This window comes from Culex pipiens, chromosome 1, assembly GCF_016801865.2.
Source record: "Culex pipiens pallens isolate TS chromosome 1, TS_CPP_V2, whole genome shotgun sequence".
Classification (NCBI taxonomy): Eukaryota; Metazoa; Arthropoda; class Insecta; order Diptera; family Culicidae; genus Culex; species Culex pipiens.
The window spans coordinates 100,027,868-100,050,813 of NC_068937.1; the positions used below are offsets into that span (position 1 = coordinate 100,027,868).

General features: G+C 32.5%; 1 protein-coding gene across 12 annotated transcripts in view; it reads right to left on the minus strand.

Moving 5' to 3' along the window:
* LOC120425161 (tolloid-like protein 2) overlaps positions 1–22,946 on the minus strand; it is a 349,823-nt gene that overhangs the window by 242,246 nt on the left and 84,631 nt on the right. For all 12 annotated transcript variants that reach the window (XR_005606479.2, XM_039589595.2, XM_039589594.2 and 9 more), the window contains exon 4: positions 15,802–16,872. Coding sequence is in view for 11 of the 12 variants with exons in the window: in XM_039589595.2 (XP_039445529.1) it covers positions 15,802–16,864 (1,063 nt within the window). In the remaining variant the exon portion in view is untranslated. The remainder of the gene's footprint in view (positions 1–15,801; positions 16,873–22,946) is intronic.

Genomic DNA, 22,946 nt, shown 5'->3' on the forward strand with positions numbered 1-22,946 from the left:
GTTTCTGAAATAATGGGCACACGGAAGAAAATCCCGATTTTCTGTATGACTTTTTTCAATCTTAGATTTTCTTAAAAATATTTTAGGAAACCAAAAAGGCATCTTTTGCACTAAAGTTAAACAAGTTTAAAAACTGACAAGGGAGATATGAAATATCGGAGCAAAAATATTTTTTAGAAAGTCAAATTTGACAGTCAAAACTTTCTATCAAAAATGACTTTACTTTTATTTTTTAATAACATTTCGTTAATTTCAAGTTATTGGCAATTTAGAGTGAATTTTTTATACTTTCGAAATGCTGAGAAAATTTCCTACAACTTTTTAACTTTGTTGATATTGGTTGTTGAGATACAGCTTCTTAAAGCATACATTTGGGATATAATAGATTTTCTCAGTGTTTAACTTTTATTTTTCAACTCGCAATTTCTTGGAAACAAATGGTTTGATTTTCATTTGCAAAAAAAAAAAACTTTGGTGAAATTTTCTGTTCTTATCTTTAAAAAAAAATATTGAAATTTCTAAAATAATTTATTTTGGGCATTTTCAAACGTTGGCTAAATTTTTTAAAAAGATTCGGATATCACAATTGAAAATGGCTGAGATCTGTATTCCAGGACACTTTGGAGGACCCAGAACATCCCAAAAGTGATCCACATAGCTCCGAGTGTTGCCAAAGGGTCCCAGGGGCATCACTGAATATGAACCATAATCGGAAACTTGGTAGAATCGTGTTGTTACGGCGGTAGACTCCAAGATCTGTATTCCAGGACACTTTGGAGGACCCAGAACATCCCAAAAGTGATCCACATAGCTCAGAGTGTTGCCAAAGGGTCCCAGGGACATCACTGAATATGAACCATAATCGGAAACTTGGTAGAATCGTGTTGTTACGGCGGTAGACTCCAAGACCTGTATTCCAGGACACTTTGGAGGACCCAGAACATCCCAAAAGTGATCCACATAGATCATAGTGTTGCCAAAGGGTCCCAGGGACATCACTGAATATGAACCATAATCGGAAACTTGGTAGAATCGTTTTGATACGGCGGTAGACTTCAAGATCTGTATTTCAGGACACTTTGGAGGACCCCGACCATCCCAAAAGAGATCCAAAGGGATCGAAGAGGTGCCAAATGGTCGTGGGGATGTGACTGGTAATAACTAAACTTCATTTGCCAGGAAAAATCGTTGTAAGCCTGAATTATCTTCAACATTTTCTGAAGTTTCCAAATTTCAGGTTTTCAGGATGTTCTAGGTCGTCAAAAAGGTAATTAACTACCACTCAAACATTTTTTCTTAGGTAGAAAAACTCATAAATTACAACTTTGCTGAACAATGTTATATGTTTTGAGCACTGTGTGATTTTATACAACCGAATTTCTGTATGGGTCATATATGACCCATCAGGCCTGAAAGGGTTAAACAATTAACTTTGATTTTTTTTTCAAAAAAATCGTTTGTTAATTTTTTTTTCAAATTACAATTTTTTTCAAAGAATAAAAGGATTGTGTTTTCCTCAAAATACAAATCTCAACGAAAATTAACTCCAACCTAACCAAACCTTCATAACTCGATCCCCGAGAAGCTTCGCTCCTCTCCCTGCAGAGCAATTTGTTACAAATTTGGCAAATTAGCCACCATCTTGAGCAAATGGAAACAATTATTACCCTCATTAGAAGCAAACCATTCCCTTCCGAAATGGAAAGGGGATGGGGGAGGGGGTAGGTCTCATCTTCATTTTTCTTCCAAGCTCGAACTCAACTCCCAAAGGGAATTCCCTTTCTGCCTTAGTATTCAAACCACAGACAATCAGATGTGGTGCTATCGTTTGAACTTTTCTTTTTTTTCATTGGCAAGCGCTTATGTCAAACACGCGTTTTCCCCCTAATATGACAGCCATTTGTCACAGCATCGTCCTTCTCACTCGTGTGTGAGGAGATAATCCTTTTTCGCCCATCGAACTTCATTTTAACGCTGCTTGGCACGTAGCCACACTAAAAGCTGGACTGTTGGCTCACTTGATTGTCCCACGTGGGAGGCTTTTTGTAGGAACAGACAAAATGAGGAGTTGAAAGGTAAGCAAAGCTGTGTAACGACCAACTGTCAAAAGTTGCGTTAACGGTGACTATCACTGTACACGATCGTCTGTTATTACTCAAATTTAAGTTAAAATTTGAACTGTTTACGTTTGCTGCATGGACACATACAAGCTGTCAAAGTTGACAATGACATTTGGCCGTTACACAGGCGTTACGCCATCAATTTTCACGACCTTCAATTTTTCAGTGCCAGTCCGTGCCAATTTTTGCCTGCCACTTGCAAAAGATTAATAGGACAAGATAAGGTCACACGGTAAATCCTTTTTTTCCCCTCCCCCGGTCGCAAACAGTGCAAAAGTGTGTAAAGTTGTATCACACAATCATCGCCTGTCATTTTCGTCTTTTTTTCCCCTGTCTTTTCTGTGGTGAGCCAGTTTCAAGGTAAAACACACTGCGTAGGTACGTAGGAAGTGGCGCTGACAGGATGCGGTTAGACTGGATCGACCAAGATTGTTCAATAAAGGTGGGATCATCAACTGTCAATGATTTTTGTAGTTATTGAAATTTAAAAATTCAAAGGTGGCAAATTTCACGAATTCAGAAAGTTTACAAAAAATTTAAAATTTACATCCCACCTTCCTACAACGATCTTGGGCATAACCCGTAGAAAAAAAAAACGGAGCACTTTTCGACAATTGCTGCTAGGGTGGTCCATCCCACCAGTAATGTGATAGGCAGGCCTGCTGGCCGTTCGTGATGTTGCGAACTAGACTCGAACCCCTACACTTACCTTTTATGGAGGAACCCTTCTTCGTTGTGTTATGTTTTCTTTTTTGTGTGTGTGTTTCTGTGGGTTATGTGGGCGTGGGCAGAATTAGATCAATTCTCCTTTTGCTGCGAAACTCAAACTGATGTGCACTTACCTAAAATGGGAAAGAAAGATCATGGAAAATGATGTTAGTTCAAGGGTTCGCAGATTGGGGTTTTGGGACTTTTGTTCGGATGGCTTGGAAGTAAATTGAACGTAGTGTATCGTTAAATGGAATACGCACTGTGTCAGGCTATTAATTTGGAAATCTGACGTATCTCGGTAAAAATACATCGCAAAAATGCAAAAACAAAGTGTCAAACTAAATTCCCATTAATCATAATCTATAAATAAAGCTTCATTACTCATTTACGTCACATGTGACAATTTTCAAAAGGGACTTATAAGACCCCAAGACGGATCGAATGACTCCAACCCGGCCTTAATCGATTCAGCCAGTCCCGAGATAATCGAGTGACAAATTTCGATCAGAATTTGTTTTTGATTTGTTGTTGTTAAGTACTTGGACCAAAAAATAAGACATTTTTTTTAAATTGGGCATTAGGGTGCCAAAGTTGTTCCAAAAATCGAAATTATAAAAGATGCATTTTTTTTGTTCAAATCATAACTTTTCGCAATTTTAACCGATTTAAACTCTCTTAAAAGCAAATGAAACGTTTTTAGTTGAGAGTTATCCAACCAGATTCTGTAACACAAATATTTCAAAAATAAACTAACTAACTTAAAAAAAAAATAATCGTCATGACTTTAAAATTAAAAAAATAATCTTAAGATAATTTTTGAGACGCCAAAAGTTTTGACTTTTCATCACGAACATTTTGACACTCAACTCACTTTTTGCTTTAAAGCCCTACTAATAACCTTTCATTTGCGTCCAAAAGAGCTTAAATCTGATGAAATGACAAAGAGTTGTGACTTTGAAAAAATGTGTTTTTTTTGCCCTTTTTTTCTCAATCTTCAATTATTGTAACCACTCAGTAACTCAACTCAGTTTGAACCACCATAATGTAAAAATAATAAAGTTCGTGAGCAATTCTTTGAAAACTCGAAAAAGAATTATTTCCGTTTTTTTTTTTTAATTCAAATGAAAAATATTCAAAAATCTGTTTCTTGAGAGCACATTTGCTGATCAATTTGGTGTCTTAGGCAAAGTGTAAGATATTACTTAGGACTTCTCAGTAAAAAATAGTTACACTCTAAAAAAATATTTCTTTTTTTAATTCGACTTTTAACCCAAAAAATAATTGCACATAATAACTTTATTTGAAAAAACTAACATTTTATTATTGGTTTGACATTTGGCAGTGTTGCCAAACTTTTAAAAATCATAATTTATGGAAAATGCCGAAAAGTTTTTTTTATATTTTATTCTTGGATGTATAATCACGTTTGCAATCAAAACCGTGAACCGTTTTCAAGTTATGTTTTTTTTTAAATATAATTTTATTCGGAAAAATTGCCAACGCTTCCAAATGATTTTTTACCAACTTGTGCCATAGCTTAAAATATGCCATTTTTTGTCATCTTGAATACATAATTTTTTTAATGTTAATTTTGCAAAATTCAATATTTGTATTAAAAAAATGTACTTTTAAGGGTGTTACTTTTTTTCTGAAAAGTCTTTAAATATATCTACAACTTGCCGAAGACACCAAATCGATCAGAAAATCCGTGTTCATGATAAAGATTTTTGAATATTTTTTTTTTGTGTTGGCAGCTGCCAAAGTTATACGGAGACTTGTATCGACGAACTAAAGATATAAAATTTCTTTTTGGTTATAGATTCAAATAAAAAAATACAGAAAATTTAATTTAAAAAACAAATCACTGTTGGAAGAATTGCTCACGTGTCTAACTATTTGGACCAAGACACCTCCTGACCAATTTTGAAACCTTCAAGAAAAATTGAGTTTAAATTTTATATGGATTTATTGCACCTGAAACCGTGTAAATCAAAAATAATACAATAATTTTCATTAAATTAAAACAAATCACAAAACATTGCTTATGAATAGTATGGAGATTCAATTGTTTTTTGAGGCATATTTAAAAAACTATCAAACATATCAATCAATCAATTACAGATGGTGTGTTCAAATGCAAATGACTAAGTAACATTAGATCGTTGATTATTTTTTGAAGTAAATAAATTTCAAAGAAAAATGAGTTGTAGTATGCAATCAATTAGGTGTTCTAAATCATCTCTTTGAAAAAAAAAATAGTAATTTTCAAAAAAAGAATCGAAAGTTTTTCAAATAAGCAAGTAAACAGAAGATCCGGCAATCATTTCAAAAAGTTATGAGCTGCGAAATAAAAAAAAAAACTAATTGTGTAACTTTTAAATGCAAATGGCGTCCAATATAATCTTTTTGCACAGTCAAGGATCGGTCTTTAAAGAATTCTTCTGATAAGTTAAAAAGTTCGACTGTCTGGCAACACTGATCATGCGGTATCATTGAGTGGAACTTGTGTAACTTTCAAGGCTGAAAAATACTTCCGGATCAAACGCTCTTTCGATTTATCAAAAAATGACTCAACTTTTGGCAACACTGCAAAAAATATCTAAGCTTTAGAGTAATTCATTGAAATCTCCAAGGCCGGTTTGAAACATGGTATGAAAATAACTTACAGTTTTACCTTTTTGGACGGCTGGCATTCAAAATTTAATAATAATTTCAAAACAAAAATTGAGGATAAAAGCTTCAAAAAATAATTGTTCCAAACTGCTCATTTTAATCCTTACGAATAAAAGCACGGTTAGCAAATAAAAACGCTCCAACCATCATAAAGAACTTCCCAAATGCCAAAGAGCAAACATTACAAAATGTAAACACTAAATTTTACCAAAAAAAAAAAACTCTCCATGCCCTTGAGCAACAGCAGTTGGAGCACACAGTCACAGTGAAACAATACTGAGACTTTTCTGTGTGTGTGTGCTTTGCCGCGTGGCCAAATATTTGACATTCTAATGTGTGCGCGCCTTCAGTGCTGCCAACCAACCAAAACAGACGACTGCAGCAGCGGGCCATTTTCCTCAACTTTATTGTTGGCAAACTACGAGCTGCCACGTGCTGCGCACACGTGGGGGCAAATATTTAACAGTTAAAAGATGGAGACCCCGAGCAGACGGAAATAACTTGGGAATAACATTTTTTGATATTTGAAAATACTAGGCCAATAACATTTTATGTTATTTATAACAAGATTTGTTATTCGCCGTTATGATTTTTTTGTTATTGGATTGTTATTGTAATAACAGACTAATAACATTTTTAGTTATCCTTCGAACAAATCTTTGTTATTATTTTTTGTTATTTCAACAACTAATCCGATCATCCCAATAACAGTTTGAGGTATTCTTCCATAGCAAAATGTGTTATTCTCAAGTTGTTCTGGCTTTCAATCAATATCAGACTGATAACAAATTTTGTTATGATAACATAAACTGTTATTGAACTCTTATGCAAAAATGGATTTTGCAAGAATATCCCATAACACTTTCTGTTATTATAACAGTATTTGTTATTGAAACGGCATGAATTTAGTTATCCCGGGCAGACGGTAATAACAAAATTAATAATATTTCAATAACAAATCCTGTTAAAATAACAAAAAGTGTTATTATTTTATCCTGAAGTTCAACTTCAAGAAGAAAAAATAATAACAGTTTCTGATAAAATAACAAAATATGGTATTGAAGTGATATTATATTGAAAATGTTTAATAACACGCTAATAAGAGGAAATGTTATACATTTCAAAAACTATCCTAATAACAAAATTTGTTATTCGTTCGGTATACTGACTTAGAAATAAAATTACCATAAATCGCACAATTAAATGGAAAAGTTTCTAAGTGTCCATAACACAATCTGTTATTATTTTTTCTTTTGTTAAATATGTTTAGATCTTTGGGATAATTTTGACCAATTTCGTCGGGATGATTATTTTGGTCATGAAATGGGGTCCTTAAACTAAAATTATTCTGAAAAGTTGAAATTTTGAAATTTGATTTTTTTAATTTTTTGATATACCCCCTAAGGGACTTTGCTAAAATTGGCTAGAACTATGGGATAATTTTGATCAATTTCGTCGGGATCATTATTTTGGCCATGAAATGGGGTCCTTAAGCTAAAATTATTCTTAAAAGTTGAAATTTTGAAAGTTGATTTTTTTAATTATTTGATATACCTTCTAAAGGACTTTGTTTAAAATGGTTAGAACTATGGGATAATTTTGACCAATTTCGTCAGGGTCATTATTTTGGCCATGAAATGGGGTCCTTAAGCTAAAATTATTCTAAAAAGTTGAAATTTTGAAAGTTGAATTTTTAATTATTTGATAGACCCCCTAAGGGACTTTGCTAAAATTGGCTAGAACTATGGGATAATTTTGATCAATTTCGTCGGGATCATTATTTTGGCCATGAAATGGGGTCCTTAAGCTAAAATTATTCTTAAAAGTTGAAATTTTGAAAGTTGATTTTTTTAATTATTTGATATACCTTCTAAAGGACTTTGTTTAAAATGGTTAGAATTATGGGATAATTTTGACCAATTTCGTCAAGGGTCATTATTTTGGCCATGAAATGGGGTTCTTAAGCTAAAATTATTCTAAAAAGTTGAAGTTTTGAAAGTTGATTTTTTTAATTATTTGATAGACCCCCTAAGGGACTTTGCTAAAATTGGCTAGAACTATGGGATAATTTTGACCAATTTCGTCGGGATCATTATTTTGGTCATGAAATGGGGTCCTGAAGCTAAAATTATTCTGAAAAGTTGAAATTTTGAAAGTTGATTTTTTCAATTATTTGATATACCCCCTAAGGGGTTTTACTAAAATTGGCTAGAACTATGAAATAATTTTGATCAATTTCATCGGGGTCATTTATTTCACCATGAAATGGGGTTTCAAGCTAAAATTAATCCGATAAGTTAACTTTTGAGAGTTCTTTTTTTTAAATTTTGTTATATTTTGTAACGGAATTGATTTATTTATTTAGAATTTTTGAAGTGTGAATAACAAAAACTGTTATTATTTACACAGAGCGAGAAAGTCGGAGCTGACGTTGAAGTTCGAGCTGGAGTGAAACCTCGGAGTCGGCATCGGAATCAGCTAATTTTCTGCGACTTTTATTTGGAGTCGGAATCTGTGAAGTCGGGTATGTTTGAAGAGCTGAAGTCGGCGTTGACGTCATATCCTGCATCCAGAGTCGGAGTTGTATTCAAAGTATGGATTCAAAGTCGCTTGGAGGTACCCGACTCTGCAGCCCTGACTAGTACAGAGGAGTTATGGAAACTGCAGGTTTATTTGCAAATTACAAATAAACCAAAACAATAACTTTTTTTGTTATGGAGACATACCAGATCAATAACATTTTTTGTTATTATGCTGCTCCCCCTTTCCGCACAAAATAACAAATCTTGTTATTCCTTCATGATTCCTTCTGTGTTATTGGTTTGTTATTGTAATAACAACATAATAACAGTTTAAGTTATTCTTCGAACAAATCTTTGTTATTGATTTTTGTTATTTTAACAACTAATCCGATCATCCCAATAACATATTTCGATCTTCTCACAATATCAAAAACTGACCTTCCCAAGTTATTTCCGTCTGCTCGGGATTACCGTCTTTTCGGGACGGAACGAAACTTGGTCGCGTTTTTTTGGAGAATTTCGCACTTGTATTTTGCTTTTTGGAAGGCAATTCTTGTCATTACCCGAGCAGACGGAAATAAGTTTCGAATGACATTTTTTGATATTTTAAAATACTAGGCTAATAACATATTATGTTATTTATCACAGGATTTGTTATTCGTCGTTATGATTTTTCTGCTATTGGATTGTTATTATTATAACAGACTTATAACATTTTAAGTTATTCTTCGAACAAATCTTTGTTATTTTTTTTTATTTTAACAACTAATCCGATCATCCTAATAACAATTAGAGTTATTCTTCCATAACAAAAAAAAAATTCCAAAGTTGTCTCAGTTTTCAGCCAATATCAGACAAATAACAAATTTTGTTATGATAACAATTACTGTTATTAAACTCTTATGCAAAAATGAATTTTTCAAGAAGATTCCATAACATTTTCTGTTATTTTAACAGTATTTGTCATTGAAATGGCATGAATTTTGTTAATGCCGTCTGCCCGGGTATAGACCATTTTTTATTTACTCAAATTACATTACATTTTGACCTTCCAAATGGAGGCCTCAAAACCTCAAAATATAGAATTCATCTCATCAAATTGATTAGCTCACTGTTGACGTTCACGCTAATTTCGTTAAACAGTGCTGATCCACGCCAAATTTAATTGGACCGTAGCTAATTAGCTGCTTATTAACCTTCCCCCGCTTTACCAACAATGCATTATTGACCGCAGCGCAGTGTTGCCATCGTCGTTGGAATCGCTGCCAGAAAGTTGACCGACGTCGTCGTTGACGTCCGTGCAGACAGAATCAGACGAAATTCGGACAAAAGCTGGTCAATTAGTGGAGTGCATTGTGGAAAAGTGACCCGGAATTCGGAACCCGGTTGCCAGGCCCGGAGACTAGATTGAAGTGCGTCAATAGGCTGCTGACGGCACCGGTTCTCGTTGGTTCTCAATTAGAATCAGAATGTCAAATTAGTGCGGAGGTAAACAGCAGTACGTGTGTGCACGAGCCAATAATTGCGTGGTGAGGAATTGATTTCAAACCTAATTGCTTTCGCTGGAGTGGAGTTGATTACAATGAATTCGAAATGTTCATATTGTGGCGAGGTTGGCAACAATGTTTTAACGTTGGCGTTGACAATGAGTTGTCACAAACCACACAATCACTCACACACATTCAAAAAATCACTCACACAGAATCAAATAATTTCTCACACAAAATCGCACAATCCCACAATTACTCACACAAAATCACACAATCACTCACACAAAATCTCACAATCACTAACACAAAATCACACAATGACTCACACAAAATCACACAATCACTCAAACAAAAACACCCAAACACTCACACAAATCACCCCACCACTCACACAAAATCACACAATCCCACAATCACTCATACAAACACTCACACAAAATCCCACAATCACTCACACAAAATCACACAAACACTCACACAATACCACACAATCACTCACACAAAATCTCACAAACACTCACACAAAGTCAAACAATCACTCACACTAAACCACACTATACCTCACACAAAATCTCACAAACACTCACAAAAAAATCACACAATCACTCACACACATTTACACAATCCCTCACAAAAAATCATTCAAGTGCTTACTCAAAATCACACACACACACACACACACACACACACACACACATAAATTCTTATATTTAATATCTGTTTCAATAGTATTGATTTCGGATGATGTACAACAAAACGATTAACTTTCCAAAACCACACAGCGAAAACTAAACATATCAACCTGTAAACAAACGCAGCGCTCGCACAAATCTGACATCTTCACGCAAATCGCAAACACACACACACACACAGTAACTTTGACTTAGTTGCGTAGGATGTGTATGTGTTCATAAATCATCCGGAATGTTGTTGCGCCCATAAACTGTATATCTCTCTCAGAACTTGTTGGCCGCAAAACCTACCCAAACACGAAACCACAAACGAACACACACACACACACTTCCTGAGCAAACATACGAGATTCTCTCACCCACACGCAAACTACCCCTCCGAAAACATTCCGATTTAATCTACGTCTCATTTGTCGACAGATTTCGGACGACTTTGATCGAGGAGGCAAGTTGGAGTTGGGAAAGGTCCCCGTCTTCTAGAGGTTCAGCTCCAACGATAATCGTGATAATGAGGTTCAAAGTGGCGGAAAATTATCGTCGTCGCAATTTAGCGTGTATACCGTTTACCGGACGGAGAGTTGATGATGAACGACTACCTACTGGAGAGAACCAGGACTTTAAGTTAAGAGTTTCAAAATAAATCTTAGGTTAACTTGAGTATCAAAATGTAAACTTCTGAAAAAAACTGGCAGCACTGGCAATCTAAAAAGTCAAATCGTTTGACAGCTGTCAAACGTGACATGAATATCAATTAGCGATATTCAAATATTAATCCAGAAGTAAAGAACCAATCAGGACGAAAAAAAAGATGACGGATCGTTAAACATGACATCGCTCGTTGGAGGAGGATGGATTTTCTCCAATTTCCTGGCTTTTACCTTGACATCGAGGTGGGCTGATTTTGTGTCAGTTTTGATCTAAATTGCGGAAAATTTGATGAACCATGTTTTGCCGCCAACCTAGGCTTCCGCGAAACTCAATTGGAGCAATTTGTGTGACTTTCACACATGTGATGCAATTTTCCTACGCGAAAAACTAATTGGGCGAAGGTTGTAGTGAACGCAATTCTTCGCAATCCTTCGCAATCCTTCGCAATTGTCAAAATTGTCAAAATTGTCAAAATTGTCAAAATTGTCAAAATTGTCAAAATTGTCAAAATTGTCAAAATTGTCAAAATTGTCAAAATTGTCAAAATTGTCAAAATTGTCAAAATTGTCAAAATTGTCAAAATTGTCAAAATTGTCAAAATTGTCAAAATTGTCAAAATTGTCAAAATTGTCAAAATTGTCAAAATTGTCAAAATTGTCAAAATTGTCAAAATTGTCAAAATTGTCAAAATTGTCAAAATTGTCAAAATTGTCAAAATTGTCAAAATTGTCAAAATTGTCAAAATTGTCAAAATTGTCAAAATTGTCAAAATTGTCAAAATTGTCAAAATTGTCAAAATTGTCAAAATTGTCAAAATTGTCAAAATTGTCAAAATTGTCAAAATTGTCAAAATTGTCAAAATTGTCAAAATTGTCAAAATTGTCAAAATTGTCAAAATTGTCAAAATTGTCAAAATTGTCAAAATTGTCAAAATTGTCAAAATTGTCAAAATTGTCAAAATTGTCAAAATTGTCAAAATTGTCAAAATTGTCAAAATTGTCAAAATTGTCAAAATTGTCAAAATTGTCAAAATTGTCAAAATTGTCAAAATTGTCAAAATTGTCAAAATTGTCAAAATTGTCAAAATTGTCAAAATTGTCAAAATTGTCAAAATTGTCAAAATTGTCAAAATTGTCAAAATTGTCAAAATTGTCAAAATTGTCAAAATTGTCAAAATTGTCAAAATTGTCAAAATTGTCAAAATTGTCAAAATTGTCAAAATTGTCAAAATTGTCAAAATTGTCAAAATTGTCAAAATTGTCAAAATTGTCAAAATTGTCAAAATTGTCAAAATTGTCAAAATTGTCAAAATTGTCAAAATTGTCAAAATTGTCAAAATTGTCAAAATTGTCAAAATTGTCAAAATTGTCAAAATTGTCAAAATTGTCAAAATTGTCAAAATTGTCAAAATTGTCAAAATTGTCAAAATTGTCAAAATTGTCAAAATTGTCAAAATTGTCAAAATTGACAAAATTGACAAAATTGTCAAAATTGTCAAAATTGTCAAAATTGTCAAAATTGTCAAAATTGTCAAAATTGTCAAAATTGTCAAAATTGTCAAAATTGTCAAAATTGTCAAAATTGTCAAAATTGTCAAAATTGTCAAAATTGTCAAAATTGTCAAAATTGTCAAAATTGTCAAAATTGTCAAAATTGTCAAAATTGTCAAAATTGTCAAAATTGTCAAAATTGTCAAAATTGTCAAAATTGTCAAAATTGTCAAAATTGTCAAAATTGTCAAAATTGTCAAAATTGTCAAAATTGTCAAAATTGTCAAAATTGTCAAAATTGTCAAAATTGTCAAAATTGTCAAAATTGTCAAAATTGTCAAAATTGTCAAAATTGTCAAAATTGTCAAAATTGTCAAAATTGTCAAAATTGTCAAAATTGTCAAAATTGTCAAAATTGTCAAAATTGTCAAAATTGTCAAAATTGTCAAAATTGTCAAAATTGTCAAAATTGTCAAAATTGTCAAAATTGTCAAAATTGTCAAAATTGTCAAAATTGTCAAAATTGTCAAAATTGTCAAAATTGTCAAAATTGTCAAAATTTTCAAAATTGTCAAAATTGTAAAAATTGTAAAAATTGTCAAAATTGACAAAATTGTCAAAATTGTCAAAAGTGTCAAAAGTGTCAAAATTGTCGAAATTGTCAAAAGTGTCAAAAGTGTCGAAATTGTCGAAATTGTCAAAATTGTCAAAATTGTCAAAATTGTCAAAATTGTCAAAATTGTCAAAATTGTCAAAATTGTCAAAATTGTCAAAATTGTCAAAATTGTCAAAATTGTCAAAATTGTCAAAATTGTCAAAATTTTCAAAATTGTCAAAATTGTCAAAATTGTCAAAATTGTCAAAATTGTCAAAATTGTCAAAATTGTCAAAATTGTCAAAATTGTCAAAATTGTCAAAATTGTCAAAATTGTCAAAATTGTCAAAATTGTCAAAATTGTCAAAATTGTCAAAATTGTCAAAATTGTCAAAATTGTCAAAATTGTCAAAATTGTCAAAATTGTCAAAATTGTCAAAATTGTCAAAATTGTCAAAATTGTCAAAATTGTCAAAATTGTCAAAATTGTCAAAATTGTCAAAATTGTCAAAATTGTCAAAATTGTCAAAATTGTCAAAATTGTCAAAATTGTCAAAATTGTCAAAATTGTCAAAATTGTCAAAATTTTCAAAATTGTCAAAATTGTCAAAATTGTCAAAATTGTCAAAATTGTCAAAATTGTCAAAATTGTCAAAATTGTCAAAATTGTCAAAATTGTCAAAATTGTCAAAATTGTCAAAATTGTCAAAATTGTCAAAATTGTCAAAATTGTCAAAATTGTCAAAATTGTCAAAATTGTCAAAATTGTCAAAATTGTCAAAATTGTCAAAATTGTCAAAATTGTCAAAATTGTCAAAATTGTCAAAATTGTCAAAATTGTCAAAATTGTCAAAATTGTCAAAATTGTCAAAAATTGTCAAAAATTGTCAAAATTGTCAAAATTGTAAAAATAAATCAAAATTGTCAAAATTGTCAAAATTGTCAAAATTGTCAAAATTGTCAAATTTGTCAAAATTGTCAAAATTGTCAAAATTGTCAAAATTGTCAAAATTGTCAAAATTGTCAAAATTGTCAAAATTGTCAAAATTGTCAAAATTGTCAAAATTGTCAAAATTGTCAAAATTGTCAAAATTGTCAAAATTGTCAAAATTGTCAAAATTGTCAAAATTGTCAAAATTGTCAAAATTGTCAAAATTGTCAAAATTGTCAAAATTGTCAAAATTGTCAAAATTGTCAAAATTGTCAAAATTGTCAAAATTGTCAAAATTGTCAAAATTGTCAAAATTGACAAAATTGTCACAAGTGTCACAAGTGTAAAAATTGTTAAAATTGCCAAAATTGTCAAAATTGTCAAAATTGCCACAAGTGTCACAATTTGTTTACAAAATTACAAAAATTACAAAAATTACAAAAATTACAAAAATTACAAAAATTACAAAAATTACAAAAATTACAAAAATTACAAAAATTACAAAAATTACAAAAATTACAAAAATTACAAAAATTACAAAAATTACAAAAATTACAAAAATTAAAAAATTACAAAAATTACAAAAATTACAAAAATTACAAAAATTACAAAAATTACAAAAATTACAAAAATTACAAAAATTACAAAAATTACAAAAATTACAAAAATTACAAAAATTACAAAAATTACAAAAATTACAAAAAGTACAAAAATTACAAAAATTACAAAAATTACAAAAATTACAAAAATTACAAAAAGTACAAAAATTACAAAAATTACAAAAATTACAAAAATTACAAAAATTACAAAAATTACAAAAATTACAAAAATTACAAAAATTACAAAAATTACAAAAATTACAAAAATTACAAAAATTACAAAAATTACAAAAATTACAAAAATTACAAAAATTACAAAAATTACAAAAATTACAAAAATTACAAAAATTACAAAAATTACAAAAATTACAAAAAATACCAAAATTACAAAAATTACAAAAAATACAAAAAATACAAAAAATACAAAAATTACAAAAATTACAAAAATTACAAAAAATACAAAAATTACAATAATTACAAATATTACAAAAATTACAAAAAATACCAAAATTACAAAAATTACAAAAAAAAACAAAAATTACAAAAATTACAAAAATAACAAAAATTACAAAAATTACAAAAATTACAAAAATTACAAAAATTACAAAAATTACAAAAAATACAAAAATTACAAAAATTACAAATATTACAAAAATTACAAAAATTACAAAAATTACAAAAATTACAAAAATTACAAAAATTACAAAAATTACAAAAATTACAAAAATTACAAAAATTACAAAAATTACAAAAATTACAAAAATTACAAAAATTACAAAAATTACAAAAATTACAAAAATTACAAAAATTACAAAAATTACAAAAATTACAAAAATTACAAAAAATACCAAATTTACAAAAATTACAATAATTACAAAAAATACAAATACAACAAAAAAAATCTTACATTGCCTAAATTTCTTAAACTTCCTAAATTTCTTTAATTTCTTAAAAAAAAATCAATTTCTTCAATTTCTTAAATTTCCTCAACAAAAAAAAATAAAAGATTTTTTTTTAATTACGTTTGAAGCCTTGAAAGTAATCCGAAATTACTTGGATTTGGGGAAGTAATTCTGAAGGTACCAAGTGTTCCAGAATTATTATAACACTTTTGTTTTTTCGAATTACCTCTAACAATCTGGATATGGTATTCCACTGTTACTAAAATCAGGATTTCAGCTACATTACAATTGTTTTAAATGAGTCCAAGATAATTGTTTTGAATGAGTCCAAGATAAACCCGTATGAAATCTAACCCTCAACCGTAACACTTTCGTTCCAAGCCCAAAACCATCCAAGTCAACGCGACCCACAAAAAAAACCAACTCACCTCCGTGAAGAAACGTGAACATGTTAACGATGAGCAGTGCCGGCAGAAACAGCCGCACCATTCGCTGCATCCCAACGCCCGATGGTCGTGTTGACCTTCGCGACGTGCCTTCAACACTCCTCGTTCCTTCTCCCTTGTCACCGCGTCGATCCGGACTACCGCTGTCACCGATTCTTTCGCGACGATGACGATTCGCAAGATGGCTACTACTGCTGCTACTGCTGGAACTGGATAACAATACAAAGATGGCGGCCAGCAGTCGTCGGAAGGTTGTCGTTGTTGTTGGCCGGTGCCTTTCGTTTTGGTAGTAGGCGCTGACCGGCGGCGTCCGCTCACGGTGCAGTTGTGGTTGTTGTTGGTTGGTTGTTGTATGGCAGCATTCGGTTGTTGTTGTTGTTGTTGATGTGGTGGTTGCTTGTTGTCGTCTCTGTTGACAGTCGAGTTTGTCGCCGCCAGAACCACCACCGCGCTGGCGAGGAGCATTTGCAGTTGCACTAGTCTTAACATTAGGGTTCGTGTTATCAAAAGAGTTATCGTTAAACGTACGAATCTGTTTAGTGTTACGTGATTGGAAGCATTCATGGTTGTTGTTGTTGTTTTGGTTGTTGTTGTTGATGTCGGCGCTGTTGCTGATTTGGGAGTCGCGACGACCGCTTTTATGCTTCCCCGGTCGTCCAGGTCTTCGCCGGCGCCGGTAGGACGCCAGGGTGACAGCTGCCACAGCCCGGCCGCTACCGGAACGGCGGCGGGCACCGGGTAGCGGTCGTTTCCGGCGCTGCGGCACCACCACCGTCGTCGTTCTCGTCCTCCAGCTGGGCCAACGGAAGGGACTGTTGTTGCTGTGGTTGCTGCGATTGCTGATTCGGCATCTGCCGTCGTCACCGTCGGTTCGTCGTCTTCCGTTCGGAACCGGCTGACGGGGGGAGGAGGCGTTAGCGTTAGCGTTAGTGTTGGCGATGGCGGTACGACGACTCCGACGACGGGCGACGAGGCAGTCTTGTTCAGTGCTAGTACGGTGGCGGCGCTGGCATGTCCTCTCGATGAATGATACTTCTGAGGCCATGCTGTGCCCTGGAATTTAGAGAAAAGTTTTTTGGATATCAGGTTTGATAAAATTTCAAAAAATAATCATTGCGCGTATTTATTGAAAAAAAAAAAAAAAAACATTAAATTCATCAAAAAACAAACGTTACGTAATATTCTAGTTTTCGGAAACATTTCTCTAGAAAGCACATGTTGCCTAGCAATACTTGCAACTTTTCCGCGAGCTTTTTTGGATAACCAAAATGTGCGAATCCGCGTCTCAACCGTCCTGAAAGCTTTTCATGAAATATCCTTTTCATCGCATCGAAAGCTTTAAAGGCAAGCTTTTTTTATTATAGCAAAGTTCAATGAACTCTTTCTCTCTTTTGCTAGCAGAGCAACTTTGAAAGCTCTCTCTTGCTCGTTTGAGATAAAAGCTCACTCTCAAATTATAACAACAAAGAGCAAGGATAAAAGTTACTCTCCTTCTCTGCTCTCTCTCTGTTTTTCCTCAACGCAGCATCCTCGCAGTCACAATGATCCTTGGACGAATCCAGCCCGAAAAAAAAACTTTCCCCGTCAGACGTCGTGAAAAGCTTTCGAAACTTGTCGTCGTCCTTGGGGATGGGAGGATGCTGGTGTTGGAAGCCAGGTGGAGGAAAATTCTTACATAATACAGCACACGCATTGGAGGAAATCGATGCTAGGGTTGTTCTTTGAAGCAAGATATTGTGATTTCTGGTTGACAAAAAGGAAATATTTGTTATTAATTTGAATTTTTAATTTTGAACTTAAGAACCACCCTACTATCCTTTGCGGCAGAGGGTGCGATGAAACGATTAAATGGTGTGCAGTTTTGTTGGCCGCACCCAAAGTGTGAGAATTTTCCGAGTATTTTCACACAACACGAACAAGAACATCTCCAGGTTGAGGTATCCGTTGTGTTTGCATCGAAATGCGAATGCAATTCGTGGTAGACACTTGTTCCGAAAGGGCGTCTCTTTGTAGCATCGGCATCGCGTTGAAGTTGCATTAAAAAAACATAAATTCAGTGCATTATGCATGCTCGCGATGAGTTGAACAGATTTTTGAAAAAGAGACATGTTGAAGTAGTGTGGAGCTTAATGGGTTTTAGGTTTGCATTTATGTTTAACTTTTAAATGCATTTGAATGAAACAAAAATTGGTTGAATTTCTCCATGCAAAGAAACCATCGCACGACGAACCCTACGGTCTTGGCAGTCTCAAGATTACTACTCGCTTCTAGGCGTTCGAAGATCGTACTTGGTTTTTTAAAATATTGAGGAAATCAAAATCAAATATTGACAAACAAACATGTTCGCGGAAAAAAAACTTATTGGGTTGTTGCGAATAACGAAAAACTAGCTTGTGGGCCAAATTTACAAAATAAGATATTTAAAAAAATACGTTATTTAAAAGACTAGAAAATACGTTTTTCAGCTGAACTTTAAAAAAAATCATTTTTTCAGCATTTCCGTTAATTGAAAACAATATAAAATAATATAATAATATGAATAATAATATTTAGAAAACGCAAAATAGTAGTTTTTTAAAGGTATTGTTGATTTTATTGTTTTAAGTATTAAAAAATGTTTTTTGCAATTCCGTCGTGAAACTACTTACTTTTCCTGTCATTCTCAAACGACGAAATAGCCTACTTTTCTGTACCAAAAATAACAGAATCGGATAGCAACACTTTTCAAAATAAATGCTGAAAAGTTCTACTTTTCAGCACTGAAATGGGTGCTGAAAAGTTGAACTTTTCAGCCCTTTTTTCGAAAAGTAACAGTTTTCAACATTTTTTTTTTATTTAAACGATTTATTGACAAAATAAATGAAAATTTTACTTTAATTTTCACTCAATGGGTGTTTTTCTGAATTGCAAAAAATGTTGTATGGAACTCGTTGCAAAACTTGATTTTTCCAGCACTCTTCGTATTTATCCAACTCGGTGAACCTCGTTGGATAAATGTACGACTCGTGCTAAAAAATCCTCTTTTTGCAACATGTTGCATAAACTACTATTTCACTGAAGGTACCTCAATAAAAAAATTGGTATCGGAGCTATAAATTTTATTAATGTTTTTAAAGAATAAACCTAATGCATTGACGAAAAAAAATCCAATAATCGTTTTTAAATGCAAAATCAAATTTCATTTTTTTATATGCACTTTGAGGTGATTTTTTTTTAAAAATGTTCATAAAAAAATTATGAAAAAAAAATTTTCGAATAGCTAAGATTTTTAAACAGCTAACAACTTTGTTGATCGGATTGCTGGTTGCTGAGTATTTTTATATTTCGAAAATGGTGACATGTAATCTGCATAATTCATGTATTTTCAATTCAATTCGGTTTTATTGGTGAATTATCAATATACAATAAGTTCTTTTGGAATACATAACAGAGTTTTGGAGTTCCTTTCAGCTGTGTGTTACATCATAATCCATTTTGGAACAATTGTTGCTTGTAGTTAAGGGGTTACCGAAAGTAAGAAAAAGATAAGAAAAAAAAACTTACTAAAATTGCAAGAGAAAGGGGATAGAAATAGAGAAAGCTTAAAACTAGATCACAATTTTTTATCCTTTATAGATGTGCTTAATCATTAATTCCCCGAGGGCTAGAAATTGCTCCGCCTTGTTACGGCAGCTCCTAAACCGCGTCATCATCTCCCCCGCGAGAGCAAAGAACTCCGGCAGAGTAAAGAGATCTTCCCCGGTGACTTCTTGCTGGGCCGCATTGCCGCTACCGGCAGCGACCACGCTGGCAAACGATCGCCCCCAGCCAGGAGGGAACGCTGAATTGTCCGCTGGAACCGTTCGCTGGCCAGCTGCAGGAACGGCTGCACTCGCACTTCGCTGAGAAGGGTGGGACGCTGCTGCTTTCTTCTTCCTCTTTTCCTGCTCCTCGAGGTAGGACTTCCGCGCGACGCATCCGCGGTAATTGCCGGTATGGTTACCGCCGCAGTTCGCGCACTTTACGCGCGGCTTGGTTTGTTCTGCGTTTTCCCCCAAGTCCGCCTTTCGTGGCAGTGCGCACACCTCCGAGAGGTGTGACTCACCGCACTTCACGCAGCGGGGCCGGAGGTTGCAGTTCCGCGAGCCGTGGCCGAATTAATTCATGTAATAGCGTAATTTTATCTTTAAATTAAGTGTGACTAATAAAAAATCGTTGAAAGTCAGAATTTCAACATTTCAACAAAAAAAATTAGAAAATGTTTAAGCTCACGTAAAGTTGAATTGCAATCATTAATTTCAAAAAATGTAAGATTCGACAAAAAAAAAAAACAATTTAAGGAAAAAAACATTTAACAATCTAAAATGCACACAACAATCAAATAACTTTTGTATAAACCAGAACATGCTCAAAATTATTCTAAACAAAGAGAAATGTATTTTTAGTTGATTTCAGATGATTGCACTTAAATTTCCATTGATATTTTGAAGTTTTTTGAAACAATATTTTTGCCCATGATTTTTCGAGCCAATTTTTGATAATGGGGGGAGAAGACGAATGTCGAAAAAAGCTTTGTAAAATACTTGGAACAGCCTAATACCTCCGATTTCAACATGTTGTCTGCCTTAATCCTGAAAGCCATAATTTCCAAAAAGGTTTGATGAAAGTTTTGATGATATTTACTAGAAGATAAGCATAGAAATGGTTAAATCAAGCCATTATTTTGAAAATGTATAAAATCACGCGATTGTCCACGCTCCATACAAAAAAAGATGGATGGGGGTGGGTCTGAGATTTCAAATAAGTGTCCACGTTGTCTATGAATGGTCCCTTAGTCACATTTTTAATTATTCAATATTTAAAGTATTTTCAAGTAATGTAATTTTTTAAAGCAGCAGCTAATAGAATATTGCTTTTTTCTTGACTACATGCAGTTTTATTTTGTCAAATTTAAAAAATGTTTAAGAATACTGAAATTTGGGGGGAAAACAATGCAGTACATAATTTAAAATAACTAACACGCATTTGTTTGAGTTTTTTCAATGATAAATTTCATGATAAGTTTTAGTATTTTGCTCTAAGATTTGGTGGGATAATTTTGGATACAACTTTTTTCCACAGTTTGTTTTGAGCGTAAAAAGGAATTCCAAATTAACTTTTTAATAGGGCGAAACTGTAGATGTAAACAAACAGTCTATCCCACTTGCTCTAGTGACAGTTCACGTTGAGTAAGAAAAGGATGGGCTGCTTGTTTACATCTTCGGATTTGTCCTATTGAAAAGTTAATATGGAATTGACAAAATTTCACAAAAGTTTCCCATTAAACATTGAAAATCGAACCAATGTTTTCCAAAAAATCATCGATTGAAAATTGAGGGTAAATTGGGTGTTTAAGCTTAAATTTGTGATATTATTGTTCACAACGATAAAGCTTATTTTTCTGAGTACCGCACACCGCAAAAAGTAAAAAAAGGTATAAAAATTTAAATCACAAGCCATGTTTCTAACATAATTAGCATGTCTGGGATCGATCAAAAATATTTTTAATTTTTGTGAAAATCCAATGTACAGCACAGCAAAAAGTTTTTTTTTCGGCGAAAATAAAATCGGTTCAATACTTGCATATTTTGAAAACTAATGATTGCAAAACAACTGGGCAGGTGTAAAATGCATTTTAAAACACATTTTTCATTCAAATATTGAGACCATGGCTTGTAATTTAAATTTTTATATTTTTTATTTTTTTGCCCCCAGAGTCGAGGGACATAAACTTCAAAAAATATTTGCAACGGCCTAATCAAATCTTAAAAATGTGTGTTACCGGAAAACGGTGCACCTTATTATAACATTTGCAAAAACTTTTTGGTGTAGATTTCAATTTGACGCCTAAAAAAGATTTTTTAAATTAGTTTTGTGTGCATTTTCAAAATTTTCTAAAGAAAACACTTTTTAAAAAATCAAAACTTGACCAACAAAAAAAGGTCGTCACACCCTGTAGCGCAAACGTAGGCAATTTTTCATCTACTAAAAAATATCAAAAAATGCAAATTATTGTACTAAAAAATTTAAAATTCGGGTCCTAACTATAACCTCCAACTTTGCCGAAGACACCAAATCGGGCAGAATGTTTACATAGCACTTTTCTATGGACAGCCAAAATTACATCCAAAATAAAAATCAAAAAATAGGTACAAAAATAACAATCAGTTTTTTTTTTGCGAAATTCTAGACAACTGCTAAACTGTAATCATAATTACAAACCACTTATTCCCGAAATTCAAAATTTTATTTATTTACGGGAAATTCACTAAAATTTAAATTACTCGATTGGAGCATGTTCAGGAAGGCCAAATTTATCATACCTTGACGATACTGAAACGTTTACTGCAGGGGTGCCCAACCTTTTGGCCCTGCGGGCCAGATCTGATTTTTCTAAAGCAGAGGCGGGCCGGAACTAATGTTGGTGAAAGTAAAAAACAGTAAACATTTTTTTTCATAAAATTTATTTTAATAGATTAATTTAAGTAAACAAATACATAAACAAGTGTTGCAAATAAGATTCAAATAACTTGATTTTAAGAAAGAAATACAAAGATTACTTTCAAAGATGTGTTTAATTGATTTACTTTTATTTTGTTTTGGACAAAATTGTATTGTAATTGTTCTTGTCGATTGAAATTGAATTCCGACACCATTAACTAAAAAAAAATATCAAAATTGCGTCGTTACATGTTTTTATTCAAGTTTGAAAATCAACAAGACAAAATAAAATTTATTAAAACGAAATTTTGATTCAAATCTTCTCTACGAAAAAACATTTTTTGCGTTGTTGTGCACCTTTATTCAAATATTTTACAAAATATTTTAAAATTATTTTAAAGACATGAAATTAAAAAAAAAGTGCATGCTGCTATCTAATTTCTTGACTTCTTTAAATTGTTTTTTTTTAATTTTTTTTTAATATTTGCAGCGATCTTTATTTTCAATATGATTAATTTGCCTTTTTTAAGCTATTTCCCAGCAAAACTTTATCATTGAAAAGTTGCTCTGAAAAAATAATAATAATTAATCAAAATCCTCAAAAAAGAAACAATTGAATTAGAAATAAAAACAGCCAAAACTTTAAGAAATTAGAATTCAGTGTCTTT